We start from the raw sequence: 17894 nt of genomic DNA, 5'->3' as shown, positions 1-17894 counted from the left end.
CAGTGGTAGAAAGCAAGGGCTCGTTGTGAACCTCGTGGGCCAACAGACCCCTCTGTTGTCAGTAATCGTTCATTCTGTAACTGAAGAAACTCGTACCTGCACATCAAAGCGTAAGTCAAATAAACCCACCTTGTTTGTACCCACCATGTGTCTGCATCTCTAAACTCCACGCCATAAATCCCGCCTGTTCGTCCTGATGGCCACCCCATCTCACCGTGACCTTGGGGCCCTGTTCCCTGACATACTGCAGCCTTGGGACCCTCCTGTCATTCTATAATGTTCCTTTTCTGAATAGTTAGTATTTAAGCAGACCACACAGTGCATACAATTATTGAAGCCGGGGGGGGTCAGGAGGATGGTCAGTAAGTAGTGTAAGTCCCAAAGTGTTTTCAGGCAATGTGAGCTCCATCTAGGACAGGGGTAGGCAAAATATGGCTGCCAGACCAGATCCAGCCTGCCAATTGATTGGATTTGGTCCTTGCATGGGAGCTTGCCAATTGATTGTTATCTGGCCTGCAGCCACCCCCACAGCGTTCAGCCTGGATCCACTCCACTGCCTGCAAGTGGCTGCTCATTGTGCTGTTCAGGTAGAGTGAGTGGAAGGTAGCTGGGAACAGGAGCTGGAGCTGCAGCCCCACATGCTGGGGCAGGAGCTGCCTGGCTGTAGCTTCCCCCATTGCCTGGCTGGGGATGTGGTGCCCAGAACATGTCCCTACAGCCACTGCCACTTCTGTGCATTACCTGCTGCCTGAAGTGGCACAGCAGGGCCAGGACGTGGTGGAGAAGCTGCTGGAGGCAAGGGGAGTCGAGCAGCACCCAGGCAGCTGTAGCAGCAGCCTCACCAGAAAACTGTGCACACTGGCCAGGGCTGAGGCTGCGCTGTCTGGCAGAAATGGGGCAGAAGCATAGTGCGGGCTGCCCCAGGAGGGAGCAGGCAGGCTCAGCTCCATGCAGAGCACTGCAGGGGCAGCTATGGGCTGGATGGGGGGACAAACCACACTGCACTGCATTGCCTGGATGAATTCTGCTATATGCAGCCCATGCCCCCACTCCCTGCTCACTCCACCCCTGGCTGGGTCCCAGGAACTAATGCATGAGCAGCCTCCAACACATGCATATACCCACCTCCCACACATGCCCACCCCCAACACACATACTCCACAACCTCCCCACACACAATATACAAGAATTAAGACTGTATTTTAAGCTATTATGCAATTGCCTCTATAGACAGTACTCAAAAAAACATAAATCAGGACAAAAATATTTTTTAAATAAAATTAAAATATGGTAGATGTTTGGTTTTTAGCATACGATTTGTTTTTTTATCTATAATTTGTTACAAATGATATCTTCTGACAAATATTATATGTGCAGCCCTCGACAGCTTGCCCATCTTGTTAAGCTGCTGTGCATCCAAAATAATTGCCCACCCCTGACCTAGACTAGGGTGCTCAACTCCTAGCCTGTGGGCCAGATCCAGCCCACAAGGCCAGGTCACTCAGCCCACAGGGCTCGCCATAGGTCTGGAATTTGGGTGGCCACCATTTCCCCACCCCCAAATTTCCAAGCCCCTTCTTAGCCCTGTATGGCCATATTGGGCCCCAGCTAGGCCACTGCTACACGAAAGGGAATGAGCAGTTGCTGCCCTGGCCCCATATTGCTGGACTGAATCCCAGTTACATCCACACCACAGTGGATGTAATCATCAAGGCAGCACAGGCAGCCACCTAGGGTGGCAAACTGAAGGGGAACCTCACATGTTCTCACTGGCAGCCACCCTAGGACTCAGATCATGTGCAGAAGCAAGCAGGACAGGTGCAGCCGCAGCACTGCCACTCTGGGGTTTTGTCTGGTGCCCTCCCTCACCAGGTCCCAGGTATATTACAAGGGAGGATGGCAACATTTCAATTGCCTAGGTAGTAATAATTCTTGTGCTATTCCTACTCCCCACACATCTGGGTCAGGCTGCAGCTAGGCCAGTTCTGCGTGGCTGGCCTCCCCACCCACCCATCCTACTCCCAGATGTCACTCCCCACCAACCTGCAGCCCCATCCCATCCACCTGGCTGAGTACGCCCTGCCCATGAGGGTCCTGGGCTGGTCTGCATGGAGACTGCAACTATCTGCTCTGTCCAGCACACCAAGAGGGCCACTTAGGGAGTTTTAGTGAGCTGTTGAGGGCCAGGAGGTTTGCTGACCCAACATGGTGGCGGGGAGGGGTGTTGACCCAGCCTGCAACAGCTCATCAAAACTCTCTTAGTGGCCTTCCACCTCAAATAATTGCCCACCCCTGCTATAAACCTTCAAAGGAATTAATTTTTATTATATGTATGCATATAATTGTTATTTATGTATTATGTTTATATGTGTACATATAATTTGTGTTGTTCCTCAAATTATAATTCACATCTGAACCTACATCTTCCCTTAATCACCTCAGTGTGTTTTGAGTCACTCTGTTAATTGTCAGATTTTACCTACAAGACACTAGACTTGTAGCATATTACCTCTTTGAATGGTCTTTCACATAATAATAGAGCATTCATATGGGAATTTCCTTTCCTTTCCATGCTGCTACCTTGACCCTTTTTATTTGATTACAAATATAGCCTTAACTACTCAAAAACAGTTAAATAAAAATGGCATACAACTGCTTGATTTTAATTAATATTTCCCTTATTAATCAGATAAATACGTTTTTCAGGAAAAGGGTATACCAAGTGAGCTGTTTGCTCCACCCCTGGCTTCTAGTTCAGATCATGAACATGAGCTGCAACAACTCGAGTGACACCCTCAGGAAGGAAGGGATTAGCCAGAACACTTCTGAGGGTAAAATGCAGGTAGGAAAGAGGCTGTTGCAAACCCGTCTGCTGCTGAGATTCAACTGCCAAAGCAACATTTGCCTGAGGATTATTTACAAATATTTGCCTCAGGAGAACAGACCTCTGCTCTTCTAAATCTGTTCAGAGAACTATTCTGTATATTTAAGAATATGTTTATAGTAGCGTAGAGAGGTAGTTAGCTGTACTAGTCTGAAGTCAGTCAGAAGGCAGGTAGATCTGTGGCCTTATAGACTAATTAAGCAGTAGCATAAACATGCTAGCCAGCCTGAACACCTGTACCAGATTTGTTCGCAGCACTGACCAGCAGATAGCGCTTAGGGATCATTAAAGCACAATTAACCCTTAAATGGAACGTGAAATACGAACACAGACAACTCAAGTGTCCTAAAATCAAAGTCTAACAAGTATTATCTTAGCAGTTTCTATATTCAGAGAGAGAAAAACACTTAGTACAATGATCTCACCCAATCCCAGATGTTACTTTGCTTCACAGAGAAGACAGCCACTCAGTTCCTGAAACAAAGGGTGCGTCATTGGTTGGGATGATCCAGACAGGTGTTGAAAGCTGGATTCATGATGTAAATGATGATGACAACACACTTAACTTTCTTGCTTCTCCCTTTTATGCTTTTCTTTAACGTGATTCCTTTGGTGACTCCTTGCTTTTGGATTGGTCTCTCTGCAGTCAGCATATTGTCCATATTTTATCCTGTCAGCATATTCCTTTGTTCAACAGTCCCATTACGAGCACACCTCTTAATCTGGCCTTTTTACTTAAAGCATTGTCCATTGGTCTCCTTTATCACCTTTCATTAACATATCCAATCATTTCATCCCTCTGATTCAGCTGGTTAGTGCCAAGTTCAGTTAATCTGAGCTAGTAACAAATCTATTACTAGGTTGTGTTAGAAAAACTTCTCACAGTGATAGAAAAAGGAAAGAAAGATCATGCAGCAAATTTAAGGCAAGAAACAAGGCCGGCTGATACTGCAAACGCCAGCAAAATGAGAAGTTCAAATAATGAGGCTATATAGAACTTTAGCCTGAATATAACATAAAACGTTAAACAATGCTATAATTCACAGGTGCAACTTTAAAGCATAAAATATGACAAGCTACCCTAACAGATTGGTCATAGCAGCCCCATGTTCACTGCCTTCTGAAAAATTAACCACATTCTTTGGTTGTTCATCTGCACTGATTTCCCATCTGACATAACTTCACTGCTACTGCTCACTAGCTAACAAGTTTATAACAAGCTCAGGTATCTCTATCCGATATTGCAATGGGCGCATCTACACATGCACTTTAATGCGTAGTAGCCTATTGTATTGTGCATTAAAGCAGTGCATAAAAAATCATGCTAGTACACTAATGTGCAGCAGAATAGGCTAAAAAGCGTGCGCTTGCACTACTGCGCATTAGTGCAGCCTAATGTGCATTTATTTAGTACCTCATATAGGAGGTACTACATTTAAAGTGCATTTAGAACAGTGCATTAATGCACATGTAGATATGACCAGTCACACCAATATAGATATGCCCTTTCAGTCTGTAATACAGCAATATTCACCTGCCTGCCAAGAGTGGAGTGCAGTACAATGTGAACTGAATAAAGCATCTAAACAAGTTTCATTAAAATACCCATAAAAGGAATACCCTACTTACGCCTTCTAATGTAATGTGTTATGTTGTTCTTGCCTTTTTGTTTAAAATATAGATGCCATGGTGCTGATTGATTTCTTGAACAGCTGCTTCCACAGGTTACATACAAGATGATATGTGTCCCTTTTCTTGATCATATAACTTAAACTGTGCATTATAGGTTAAAGAACCTCTGGATAGTAATAAACTGCAATAGTGCTCTCCACTAATCAGGTGCAGTATACTGCTAGACATCTGTGTTGTGTTCACTGTGAATGGCACTGAGGCCACATGAATCATGAGGAGCACCTCCTGCAGAAAGCATTTTGGAAGAGGGCCTCTGTGTTGGGAGCTGTTCCAATCTAGCTCCTCTTGATACTTAGCAGAAATACAGTATGTCAGTGAAGTGCCAGGTAGCCCCACAGAAGCTTAACTAGGATTCGGGGTCTTTGGACAGGAGAGGGTGGGGGTGAGTGGCAGAGAGTTGGGGAGAGGAGAGAAGGGTCTTCCTTCCCAGCCAGAGTCTCACCTCCCGACACATAGGCGGCTACTACTCTTGCTACTGGAGCCACTGGTGCTGCTGACTTGGTGTGGCCTCCAGAATATAGGCCTTCACAAATAAAGTCAGGTACCAGATGATAAAAACAGCTGACAGCAAAGAAGACAACCTAGAGTAATAGAAGAAGGTTAAGGTTTAATCAGAGAAATGAAATCAGTGGATTTCAACTTTTTTTAGACCTGAGGCACCTCTCATTAGACTTGAGGCACCCTTTGAAAAATGCTAATTCTTCATATTCACTCATTTTTTGCTAGAAGGGTTTCTCTTACAAAGAACGCAGAAAGACCACAACAGCTCAGAATGCATGTGACACTATGGATTCCTAGTTGAAATCTCTGGGCAAATTCCAGTTAAGCGTGTGTGTGCATTTCCCAGGGGACAAATAGCAGCGGCACATAGTTGTGCCCCTGCTATTTGTCTGCGGGGAATGCCCCTGTATGCGCACTCTGGTGCGCAACAAATTGCCGGGGGTGGGTAAGGGAGGCTGGGAGTAGCACCTGGGATAGCCCCAGAAGCTTTACCTGAGGTCCTGGGAGTTTCCCAGGGCTGCAGTGCAGCAATCCCGAGCATGTGGAGCCTGGATGTCCAGACTCTGGTTTCAGGCAATGCATGCTGCAGCCACCTACACCACCCCACTTTTGTTTTTTGGACTGGTTTTTTTTTTTTAGATACCAGGATTTCCCAGTATCTAATTTTGGCTCTGCACTGCAAATATGCAGCATGGAGAACCTTTCCATGTGTGCTGCATGTGTTTTGCAGCACCTCAAAAGCTTCTGAGGTGTTGCAAAGCACACATGCACTCTCATCTGGACCCACCCTCTGGGTTTATCCTGTCAGTCATGTTTGCACTGACATACCAGGCTGTAGCATCCTAGTTGAAAATAACTGAGCTAGATGCTATCAAGTCAGCACAGCTGGATAGAATACACACTAAGGTACTGAAGGAATTAGCTGTGGTAATGGATGGTTACAGCCTATGGTTGTAACATAACTTCACCTGTCTTTTTAGATATTCCTGAGAGTCAGTCTGGATACTCTGGGATATGGAAACACAGCTGACAGCACTGAGGCTTCCTATGCAATGGTAGGACAAGGAGGGTTAAGTTGCTGTGATGACCACTATTCTATTCTTCAGATCTGCCATTCAACAGGTGGTAATTATCACAATACACAGCACAATACATCCAGTCTAGGAGGAACCCTGGTGATCTAGATATGGCCTGGGGCCCAGGGTGAGTTTGACACCAGTTTGACATGTCCCCTTAAAACTCCTTAGTTTCAAGGAAGGGGTTTTGGGTTGATCATATCCCTGAGGGAAGTCATAGGTACATTTTGAATTGGCCAATTTGAGAAGGTACATGTGGACAGCTTGGACCAGTCCCAAGGTGCATTCCACCTCAGTTTCTATAGCAAGCATATTGTGGGTTTTTTAAGTCTATAAGTGGCTTGTGTTACTTATAATGTAAGTTTTGTACAAAATGACTAAGCATCTCTCTCTCTGTAGGAAAGTTGTGAAATCACAATTGAAACTCATAAAGAAATAATAGTAATAGTGTGTGTGTTTGTGTGTGTGCATTAATCGTTCCTGCTAATACTAGAGAGAATTTCCACCACTCAGGGAAATTTTGTGGCATGGAAAAATAATAATAAAATAGGAACCCCTTTTCTTCTGAGTGCACAATGCACACTCAAAGTTGTATGTGAGTTAATGTACAAATACAGGCTGCTTACAGGCATGAAAATAAAAACAGCACTTTCATTTAAGCCCCCACATCAAGCACAGTGAATCCCAGAAGCGGCATCACATTAGCTGGACCTCTCAAAACTGACACACATACAAATTATATAGGATTATTATTGTTTACTATTCAAATTCATATAACCAACTTGCAAACCTGTTTTTATTTTGAATAAACATTTGCCAGCTTGAAAATAATGAGACACATAAAACTAAAGTTTAGCTTCTGGAAAGACCCCTGGTCTTGATTTAAAGACCTGAACAGTGAATCCACCATGGCTCATGTGCTGTGAGGTCTAGAGACGCAGAGAAGAATGTTAAATAGGACAGAAATTCTCTTCTGACCCTGTTGTTGACTCACTGAAATATCCATGCAAGTCACTTGTTTTGCATCAGCTTATTTAAATGTAAATGTGCTACAAGAAAATGAAGTTTCTGCAGATGCTTAGATGAAAGGCATTGTATGAGTTTAAAGTATGACTAGTATTAAACTTTATGCTGCAAATCATTAATCTGGGTGGAGATCAACATTCCTAAAAGCAAATGACAGGTATCCCTTAGGATATATAAAGGTCTTGAATCGATGCATCTGATAAATATATGCAGATTGAAGACAGGTGAGTGTGAATTCATTCATAGCATGCTCAGCTGAGGAAGGAAAAATACTTGTTTTTGTTTAATAGTAAACATCCTATTTGTAGTAACGTGACAGTCATGAATTCTACTTGTGACTAGTGATATGTTTGCTGAATATTTTTTTTATTATTTACAGAAAATAAATATCTCTGAGCAAAAAAAAAGGAGAAAAGCTAAGATCTGATCATATAGCAGTTTCCTGCAGGTGGAAATGGCAATAAAAATGAGTAAAACTCTCCTCCATGGGGCTAATCAATGTGTGTTTATGATTAGTTTAATGTCAGTAAGGTCAGGCTATGATAGTCCAGTTCTTCAAATTTTCTTTATCAATATATGGCTTATATACGGCTTATAGGACAGCTAGCTCCATCCTAAATAGTAAATGTTTTCTGGGTGGACAATAAGGTCCTTCTACAAAAAATGGGTCTTTCAATTGATTTCAGTGGGCCCTAAGGTTCTGTATGTATGGAGATAGGTGGAAATGAATAGTGGATTGAAAAGGGTAACATATTAGTAAAATTAATAAAAAATCCTTTTTCTATGTATAAAAAACAATTCATGATTACTGTTTGTGATCTTAATGAAGTAATTTCTATTTGAAACCCTACTGGGGAAGCCATTTTTAAGCAAGAGAAACCAGGACAGCTCTTTTTAGAAAGGATTTTTCTTTCTCCAGTATTTGCATCAGCAGCGAAAGACAATGAGCATTTTAGAGTGAATGCTTACTCCCCATTAATATTTGGATATATTATGAATAAATGCAAACAATTTGTTATAATATTAATTCCCAGTATGATACACACGTGTAATGACATAAGCAAATACTATACCATCCACAAGAGTGTAGATCCCTTTTTTGTGTGTTACTAATGATGAACTAAAAGACTATTGGTTGATTCTTGAAAGGCTACTTTACCAGAAAAAAGCATAAATGTTTGGCTGCATGGTTGGGTCTAGAATTTTGAAAAGGGAAGCCTTACTATAATAGACTAGGGGCCTAGGGCTGTATTATTCAGTGTAAGATTGAAGCAAAAACTAATATAACTTCACTGGAATAAGTTAAAAACAATCTGCAGGGCTGTGATATAGGAGCTTCATTACCAAAAGCAGCTAACAGGCAGCTGAATTGCAGAACAAAGGATAGCTAGATTCACGGAACATCAAGACCATGAAAACGAAAAGAGGGTCATTAACACCCATGGAATGAAACGTTTAGAAGGGAGCAGGTAGACGATAATGAGCTGCAAAGTCAAATGACACCCTCAGTGCTGCCTGCCTAGAAACAGTGCTGCCACTGCCAGACAGTTGGTTTTAAATTTTGGGTGGACCAAGAATCAAAAAGGGGTGCAAGTGCAGCAGTGTCCCTCCTCCTGATTGGTACTTGTATGACTATATAGCTTTTGAAATATTTTATATAGTTTTTCAAATTGTTAACTCAGGGTCCAGCACCATATATAGCACACTAGAATTTAAACTACTGCATACTTAAAAGTGTGTGCAGGAGAGCTGTACTGATTGGGCATGTCTACACATGCAATTAATGCAAAGCAAAAAACTCTGGTGCATATTGCACTGTGTTTAAATGTGAGTCAGGACTGCAGCACACTGAGCTGGGTCAGAGCAGCCCCAGCTAGCAGAGGGCCTGGGGGGTCAGCCTGTCAGCCCAGGGCTGCTCCAGCCCAGCTTAATGTGCTGCAGTGGGGCTGGCTGGGGTAGGAGGATGCTCCAGTGAGAGGCTAGATGGCAGGCAGCCCTCACACTGAAGCACCCTCGTGCCCCAGCCAGGCCTGTCAGCGTCTATATGTGTGTTGCTGTGCACTAAATAATGCTGCTGCAGGATAGTATGTGTATTTAAAGAGTTAATTAGTTTAGTGTGGAGTTAATTAGCTTACTGCACCCTAATAGAGCCACATGTGCAGATGCAGAGACTTTACTGTGGAGCTAATTAGGCAGCTCCACAGTAAATGTCTCATGTAGACGCATCCACTGTTACCAATCTAAAACCAAATCTGATTGTTTTCTGGCAAGGCTACTTTGTCAAGACGAAGGGAACTATGTGAGGAGACAAGAGGTCCAAGGCAGAGAATCTCTCAGCCAGTGCTGTAGCAAGGGAGAGACTGGGGGTGGGGGAGGGAAGGTGAGCAGGGTGACCATCCCAAAGCAAAGGGGCACCAAACAGGTGCTGCCCAGCTGGGATGGGGCACGGGATGGAGCCATGAGCGGCTTATTTTGGGGGGCATGGGGATGGGGGAAGGGCAGCTTCTGCCACTTTGTGCACTCCCTGGCAAGCATGGGGGTGCATGTGCCCCCTGGATCTGTGCATGGGGCTAGGGTGAGCTGCCACTGCAGGCTTTGTGCTGAGTGCCAAACTTCATTGCCCTCTGTTTTTGCTGTACTAGTCCAAAATATTGTTTTGTATTTGAATTTGACCTGTGCCAATTATCCAATAAATTGTTTGCACAATGTATCCCTGTTTTGTGAATCAGAATGTGTAGTATATCCTGAATATAGTGTTGCCCCAGTTTTAATTTTCTTAATAGAATTAAAACAATTCTCCCCAGCCTGTTCCTCCGGGAGGGTTTCAATACAATTTGCTGGTTTTGTGTAAGAACACTTTTGTAGGGCCATTGAAAACATTCTTCGCTTCTTCATGTTCATAAAGTCTGATTAATTTTCAGATTGCTCTGATGCACCTGAGAAGAACTACCACCATGTTCCTTGCACTGTTGATTCTGGGCCTTTCTGCCCTTATTGGTAAGCCTGGGGTTTATTTCCATTTAATTAACCTTACTGTCAAGGCAACAAAATGAAAAGATTTTTTGAAGAGCTGCAGGGTGCATCAGATCTGAGTCTACCTAGTACAGAGAGCTATAATGTCTTTCATGTGGGCTTTTGTGTGAAGTTTCTTACGTTCTATCTACACCCATTAAACAATGGATGTTGAAGAATATGTCAGACACCAGAATAGAATCATAAATTTAAAAAATCACCTTGTATTATTTTTTCATCTGATTTCATGAATGCTGTAACTTGAATGCAAGGTTCCATGAACTTCCAACCATCTAGGAAGTAGAATAATTTGCCCAGCCGCAATTCCTAACATTCATGAAAGCCTATATTGTGTCATCGATGGGCACAAGAACCATTCCTTCTATTCTTAGTGGAGAGACATTTTATGTTCTGTCTGTAGGAGCTGGATGGAAGGGGCTCTGTAAAATAAGTTCAGAAGCTGGTACTTTTTTCCAGTTAGGTGGATATAAAATGGCAGATCCTCAGCTGATGTAAATGATCATGAATTCATTGACTTTGATATATAATATTAGAAAAAAGCAATCCTCTAATGCTGTTTTTTGTTGAGAACCTGTCAAGGATAATTATAGTGGCAATAATATAAAGGAGGAGAATACAAAATAACTATTAAGGTTGACATGTCCTTTGTGCTCAAGGTTTATTAATGCTTTCAACACTCTAAGTAAGCATCCTTTTTAAAAATAATATCTCTTATTTAACTGTTTAGCTCCTTCTGTCAGTCAAAGTTGCTATGGTGATGTAACTAGCCTTCAAACTCCAGTAATATCCTGTGGAACGGTAAAAACTACAGGCTGTGGTAAGTATAACTCAGTGCTTGACTTGTTGTACCTAAGTGCACAATGCTATTTACATATGAGAAAACAATATTTTATTTCCCACTGTTGGTAAATTAAATTTCCAAGAGCAAGCCATCCAATTTTGTCAGGGACACTGTCCTAACTGAGCATGGCCATGACACAACAAGCTGAAGGGGAGGGCCAAGGGTTAAGGCAATTGTTTTCAAACAGCAGCATTTCTTAACTCTGTAGTCTATCCCTTTCTGAGAAGCCCACCTTTCAAGGACTTACAGCTGGGGGCCTTCTCCTCTGAACAAAGAAGGAAAGACAAGATTCCTTTCTAGTCAAAACAGATTTTTTTAGTTTTTAGTATTTTTATCTCCATATATGCTGTCCTCAACAATCCCAGACTCTCCTAGTCTGAGGAAGAAGACAAACCCGTGTCTTGACTTGAATCAATGCTTGATGTCAACTGTAATATGTCAAAAACATGCTCTATATAGCACAGGTTCACAACATACAACCCACAGGTTGGATCAAGCCAATGGAGCCACTGGATATGGCCTCTGGAGCCAGGGGGCTTTTAAGGCCAGGCAGCAAAGAGCTATGCTAAGGTGAGGCAGCAGGAAGCTGAGCCTGTGCCACTACCACTTCTCCCAGCCCCTTGCTCTCTGCCTGTGGTGCAATCATAGCCTCTAGTCAGTGGGAAGCTGCTGGGAGGTGACTGGGGGCAGAGCAGGAGAGGTATGGGGAGAAGAGGCAGCAGTGTGGGCACAGCTTCCAGGTCCCCAATCCCAGCACAAAATCTTGCTGCCTGACCCCAGTACAACTACAAGCAAAACCACAAGCAAAGCTTCCTGCCTCCCAGCTGCACTGCAGCTCCCCACTGGCTAGAGTCTGAGCCTATGCCACAGCTAAGCAGTGTGGGACTGGGGGAAGCAGTGGCAGTGAGGGCACAGCTCCCAGCTGCCTGGCCTCAGCATGGGTGCAAGCAAAGCCACCCACCTCTGACACACCGTCAAAGCCACCTGGCCCACATCGAACAGGAGCTGGCTTGTTCCACCTTGTGGCTTGTTAGGCTAGAGACAGACATTACACATGAACTGGTTTAAGTGATCAGAAACTGGTCTAAACCTGTAACAGAACAGATATTCAGTGCACATAAACCAGTTTGAAAATGACTGAAACTAGTTTGAGATAAACCTGGTTAAATGTAGTATCAGACTTAACTGATTTGGGTCAAACCGGCTTATGCAATGGCTATCCCAGACCCCTTGCTGGCTTAAGTTAAACTAGACTCCCCCAGCACCCCAGCATGCTCTCTGGGCTGGGCAGGGCTCTCTGCTCCACAGAAAAGCTGGCCCCTCCCCTCTGTTCCCTGGCTCCAGCTCTGGCACAGACTGCAGACACCTGCCTGCTCCCCCCCTCCCTTCCCTGTCCCCTCTGCCTTACAGACATGTCAGCATTAGCTAGCAGACCAGATTCTGGCTAGAGTCCATGTTGTGGCAGGACAAAAGGAGAATCAACAGGTAGTTGGTAATGCCCCTTTGTTTTCTTAATGGGGTGATAACCACTGAGTTAGGGCTGATAAACACTGTTATCAATTCCCTGTTGGGCTGCTGGGTGTGTGTGTGTGGAGGGGCACAACCCCTCCCTAATCAAAGCATCCTGCTGAGGCCTGGCTTTCCCCCCTTCAGCTCAGCACTATAGAAGGAAGGGAGGGCTGCTCTGGCGCCCCCCAGCTTCTAGCCTGAGCCACTGCAAGCATGTGCCTGCATTTCCTCAGTCCAGAGAGAATGTCTGTTCAGTTGGAAACCGGTTCAACCTAGGCAGGTTAAACTAACCTGCAAAGATTGAATCAATTCAGGCTCAGGCTTTTTGAAAGTCTGTCCCTAGCCCTTAATGTTGCCAGCCACTGATCTGTAGGCCCAAATCAGTCAGGCCCCAAATCTGTAGGGATGCTACCATGGAGTGCCCCATTTTGAGACTTCCTTCTCATTCTGTAGATTTTCATATGTTCTGTGGTAAATGGGAACTGTGGATGCTTAGCCCCTCTAGAAATTAACTACTAAAATGTTTACCAGGAGGGAAATAGGAAAAAAGACAGGAATAGGAAAATGTGAGAGATGAGAGAGATGTCCAAGGCTGCCTAAGAATTGTAAAAACTCCCTGCATCGCTTTGTTACTGGTTCAGAAATACATGCAGGATATTGCCATCTGGATTAAAAAAATTAGGAACCATGTTTTGATGTGCTGTGATTGACATTTATTGTCTGCATTTTTCTAGCCATAATATGGCTTTGGAATGCCAATTTATCTGGAAAATGAGGGTTTTTTCAATAAAATTTGAATGCAAATAAATCACACATTCATCTTTGTATTTATTACAGGTGTTTCTGCTTCAGAAAAAATTGCTGAAATTGACATAATACGTCTAAGGCCATATAGAACCATTATTAGGAGAGTTGCCAAAAACCTGTGCTTAGAATCATCATTGGTTGCTGCAATCATCTCTGTAGGGAGTCGTGTCGGTCATCTACTAGAGAATGGCTGGGACTGTCAGAGAGTTAAGTTTGGCTTGATGCAGGTACAGAAGGAAGAAAAGGAAAAATAAAAATCGCAAGTACTGAAGTACAGGCAGTCCTTGGACTTACAACACAATTGGTTCCTGAAAACCATGTCTTAATTCAAAATGTAACGTGGAACCAATTTTCACATAAGAAATAATGTTATAAATGGGGGGTTGGTTCCTGAACCAAGGCCCGATACCCTATTTTCACCAAAAATACCCCATAATTTTGTACTCGATCAATTACAGATGAGTAACATAGCTACATTAATGTATTTATATTGTAAATAGCAATCACATTGATTTGGAAGGACTTCTTTGAAGTGACTTTGCTGGACTTTTTGAAAGGCTCTTGGTTGAACTTATTGAAGGGTTCTTGGCTGGAGTCTTTGCAGGAGTCTTGCCTGCAGGTTTTTCTGGAGTCTTGTCTGCTTTCTTAAAGAAAGTGTCCAAGGAAGTTTGGACAGATGTTCTCCAGGGAGATGAGCAACTCAGCAAACTTGTTAGCTGGCATGGTGCTGCATTGGATCAAGCATTGTAAAGTCAAAACTGATGTCATAAAGTTGAAACAGGGTGTCAATTTATAAACACTGTAAGTGCAAAAAGTTGTGACTTGAAACGTTGTAAGTCGAGGACTGCCTGTAGAATTATTCTTTATGTGTGAATAGAAGAAAACAAAATTGGTACCTTTGTTTACAGGCAAACTGATGATGTTCTTGTTTAAAACTTCTAGATTGACAGAAGATACTATCCCATTAGGGGAACATGGAACAGTGAAGAACATATAATTCAAGGATCAACTATTTTAACCATTGCACTTAAAAATGTGCGGCGAGCATACCCTAGGTGGACCTGGGAACAACAGCTAATAGGTATGGTATATGCTGCATATTGCCCTAGAAATAAAGGAATACCCACAAGATAAAGAAATTTATATACCAGGATTTGAAAAATTGATGTAGCTGTATTGTTAAGATTTAAATAGCTGAGGTTTCTAAAGCAGAAAAAAATGTAACAACCTAATTTGGGCTTTCACCATGAATGCTTTTAGCATGGCCCACAAGGCAGCTTCTTTCTGCCTTTATGTGCAGTTTCATTTTCTGGCAACCATGCATGACGTAACATGGTATTGGATTTCCAAGGAAAGGTTTACATGAAAAGGAAAATATTTATCTCTTATCAGCAGTTAAATCTCACAAGAGCCTTCATATTTGATTAAGTAAAACCCCATTCTTTACAACTTACAAAATTATTACTTCTTTTTTTGTAATGCACAGAGGTGTCCAGCAATATCAGAGACCTTATCAGAGGTATAACTGACAAGGACTACATCCAGAACAGTCCTTCCTCTCCCTTCCCCTGTACCTTCTGGCTCTGGCATTAGGAGTAAGAAAGGAAGTTTGCTGAGGTTGAGGGGAAATGGCACCTAATTTTTTTTGCCACAGATGCCCATGTTGAGTGGGCAAAAAGCCTCCTGATTTAGGGGGCAAAAACATGTGGCTATGTCTCCACCCAGCAGCAATCACCTCCACTACTGCTCTGTATAACTAGAATTCCCTACAGTTTGCTTATACACACTCAGCATGGTAACTTGCTGCTGGGGCTGGAAAGTGCAGAGGGAGTAGAGTGTGGGAGGGTGAGGCACTCCCTAGTCCATTCTGGTCTACCCTCCCCTCCCCCACATACGTGCCTTAGGCAATACAGGGCTTACGCCCTGCTTGCCCACTGACCTGTCCTTACACTACTGGACCTTTGCCATGGCACAAAACTGAAGAGTTTCTAATCTGAAAAGACAAGTGAGAGGATAGCTGGCAAGTAGCACAGCTACTTCTAAACATAGAACTCCATGGGGAGCATCTACATGAGATACTAAATGTGCAGTAGACTAATTCTATTGTGCATTAGTGCATCACAGTAAAAGCGGCATCATTGTGCTAATGAGGTGTAGAATTAGTCTACTGCACATTAGCATCACTAAAAAGGCATGTGCCAGCACTACTGTGCAGCAGTGCCAGTTACTGCACGTTATGTTGGTACCTGTTATTACAGGCACTAAACTTACTGCGCAGTACAATGGTGCATTAATGCACGTGTAGACATGCCCCATACCTCTATCCACTAAACAATAGTGCTACCACCACAATTCAGAACCTACTTTTCACATCCTAAACTACCCAATGGCTTCCCTGTAACACAATATAACTACTAATAATATTTATTTATTATTGATTTCTTATGCATGTTTAAATCTACATTAACTATCTTTGTCCCATTACAGGGGGGCTTTGTGCCTATCATTCGAGGGACTGGAAAATCCAGGTCCTTGATGGAAGAGACTATTGCTGTGGAGGCAATGATTATGTTTATAATGTTATTATTCGAGCAAAGTATTTCAAGCGAAGCGGATTTTAAATTCTAGGTGGCTTAAAGTTTTCTCTTTTCAGACAAACTAAAATTCTCATGATTATTATGACAGATGACGAAAAAATAAATGCTTAATATGCTAATCAAATAGTGATTGTAACTTCAAAATTAATTTTGCTGTGGGGTGTCCCAAGAGTTGTGAAATTGGAGGCACATGTAAGTTAACTCCTCTTGCAACCTCACCCCATTTAGTACCTCTTCTCAGTTTCTACTTTTTTTACTGCTAGGGTTGCAAAGGTAGCAGGCTGTATTGTGCAGGAGGGAATCTAAGAATTCAATGACTTTATTTTAAAAAGTACAGCCAGCAAATCTTAATCTGCCAAGTGGCAGAGGAATCCTCATATTCTTCTATGCAGAGGTAAGTTAGGGGCAGTTCATACAGCATCCAGAGAGGAAACGACAGGTGATCTCCCTATGTATTTGTTATAGTAGCCCTTTTTCCATTCTCTCCGTAGTCAAAAGGGAAGAAGAGCTCTTTGTCTCCATAGGCTTCTTTCCTCTAGCTTATTCCTACTAGAGATAAAAAGCTTCTCTCTGGCTCCTCAGTCCCTGTAAACAACTTTAGTAGGCCATTATTAACTAAAGAGCATCCTGCTAAGACATCAAAGGACACACTAATCTTCAGTTCATAGTATCCTCAGCTTTCTTATGAGCCACAAACTCCACCCAGTGGCAGATTTAGTGAGTTCCAACAAGTCAAAATGAGCAGCACAAGGTCACATCCAAACGGGAAACTTTTTGGAGAGCACAGAAGGCATGTAGAGTCGGTCCCTCTGGAGTATAAAAAAAAGAAAAGAAAGCCATTAAGAGCAAAAAAGGGCCCTACTTTTTAATGATCTTCCTATGACTTGCATAATAATGGCACTGCCTACTAACATAACCCTAACATTTTTTCTGCCTTAGCTTTGGTGCAATTAACATGGTGCTTTCCAGATTTTAATCATGAGCAGGATACCACACCTGCCTTCCAGAATGTCATTCTTAATGGGACAGTTAATTAACTAGTCAAAACTTCGTTTGAAAATGTATTTTCTTAGTGTGACTGGATGTGGGTATATCAATTTACTAAGAAACTGAATCAAAGGAAATTGTGTATTAAAATGTTTCAGCATATAAAAATGGACTAAAAAAAAAGGTCTGTGTTTGTATGCAAGAAAATACAGTATTAACCAATCCCCAAAAGCTTTGGCCTTACTGACATTTAAAAAAATTATTAAAAAATACACTTTTTTCAAAGTCTTGTAATAAAATGTTAATGCTGAGACTAAGTTATTTGACCATGGGTGAATTTCTAGTCTCAATGAAGTCAATGGGGTTTTGCTGTTTATGTTAATGGACCCAGGAGTTCACTTTGTGAATGTGAACAAATGAAACATTTACTATGGAGTAAATTGATTTGACTTGTATTACATGTCCACATGCTTTATTTCTGAAGGAGGGACATTTTATAAAAATCAGACAGATCACAGAATCTTTACTAGGCCTGGTGGAGAATATATATTGTTACGGGTTCTTCTAGTCCATTACATATTGTCTTGGCACTAATGCTCTCCCCATAGCAACCTGGATGCTGCAGGCTCATCAAGTCACTAATGTCTGAGATGATAGGCCTCCAAAGTTCTCTGATTTGGGATGGACTCAGGCTTTTATGCAAGATGCTCATGCCTTGCTGGGGTTGTTTGACCCCAGTACTCTTTCCTGCCATGGCAGGGGGTCAGACTAGATGATCTACTCAGGGCCCTTCCGACCGTAGAAACTATGAAATCACTTTCACTTCAACAAAGCAACTTAGTTGTTTCCAAAGGTCTTAATGAATTAAATAAGAATGAGACATGTCTAGCTGGACCCTATGTTTGATTTTAAGTGTGTCTTAACTATTTTTGTGTTTTATT

The 17894-nt window shown here is 42.5% G+C and overlaps 1 protein-coding gene and 1 long non-coding RNA gene across 2 annotated transcripts in view; one reads left to right on the top strand and one right to left on the bottom strand.

Annotated features, from left to right (window-relative positions):
• Positions 1-437, bottom strand: part of LOC109306194 — an 8328-nt gene extending 7891 nt beyond the window's left edge. The window contains exon 1 of the long non-coding RNA XR_002099885.1: positions 242-437. This is a non-coding gene — a long non-coding RNA (uncharacterized LOC109306194). The remainder of the gene's footprint in view (positions 1-241) is intronic.
• A 12899-nt stretch (positions 438-13336) lies between these two features.
• LOC109306193 (lysozyme g-like) lies at positions 13337-17531 on the top strand. Its single transcript, XM_019529487.1, has 3 exons — positions 13337-13596; positions 14312-14450; positions 15857-17531. Exons 1-3 carry the CDS (start codon positions 13360-13362, stop codon positions 15988-15990), a joined length of 510 nt encoding a protein of 169 aa, XP_019385032.1. The 5' UTR covers positions 13337-13359; the 3' UTR covers positions 15991-17531.
• Positions 17532-17894: the final 363 nt, after the last annotated feature.

Source organism: Crocodylus porosus, unplaced genomic scaffold (genome assembly GCF_001723895.1).
Source record: "Crocodylus porosus isolate Cpor-Errol unplaced genomic scaffold, CroPor_comp1, whole genome shotgun sequence".
Lineage (NCBI taxonomy): Eukaryota > Metazoa > Chordata > Crocodylia > Crocodylidae > Crocodylus > Crocodylus porosus.
This window is presented reverse-complemented; position numbering and strand designations above follow the sequence as displayed.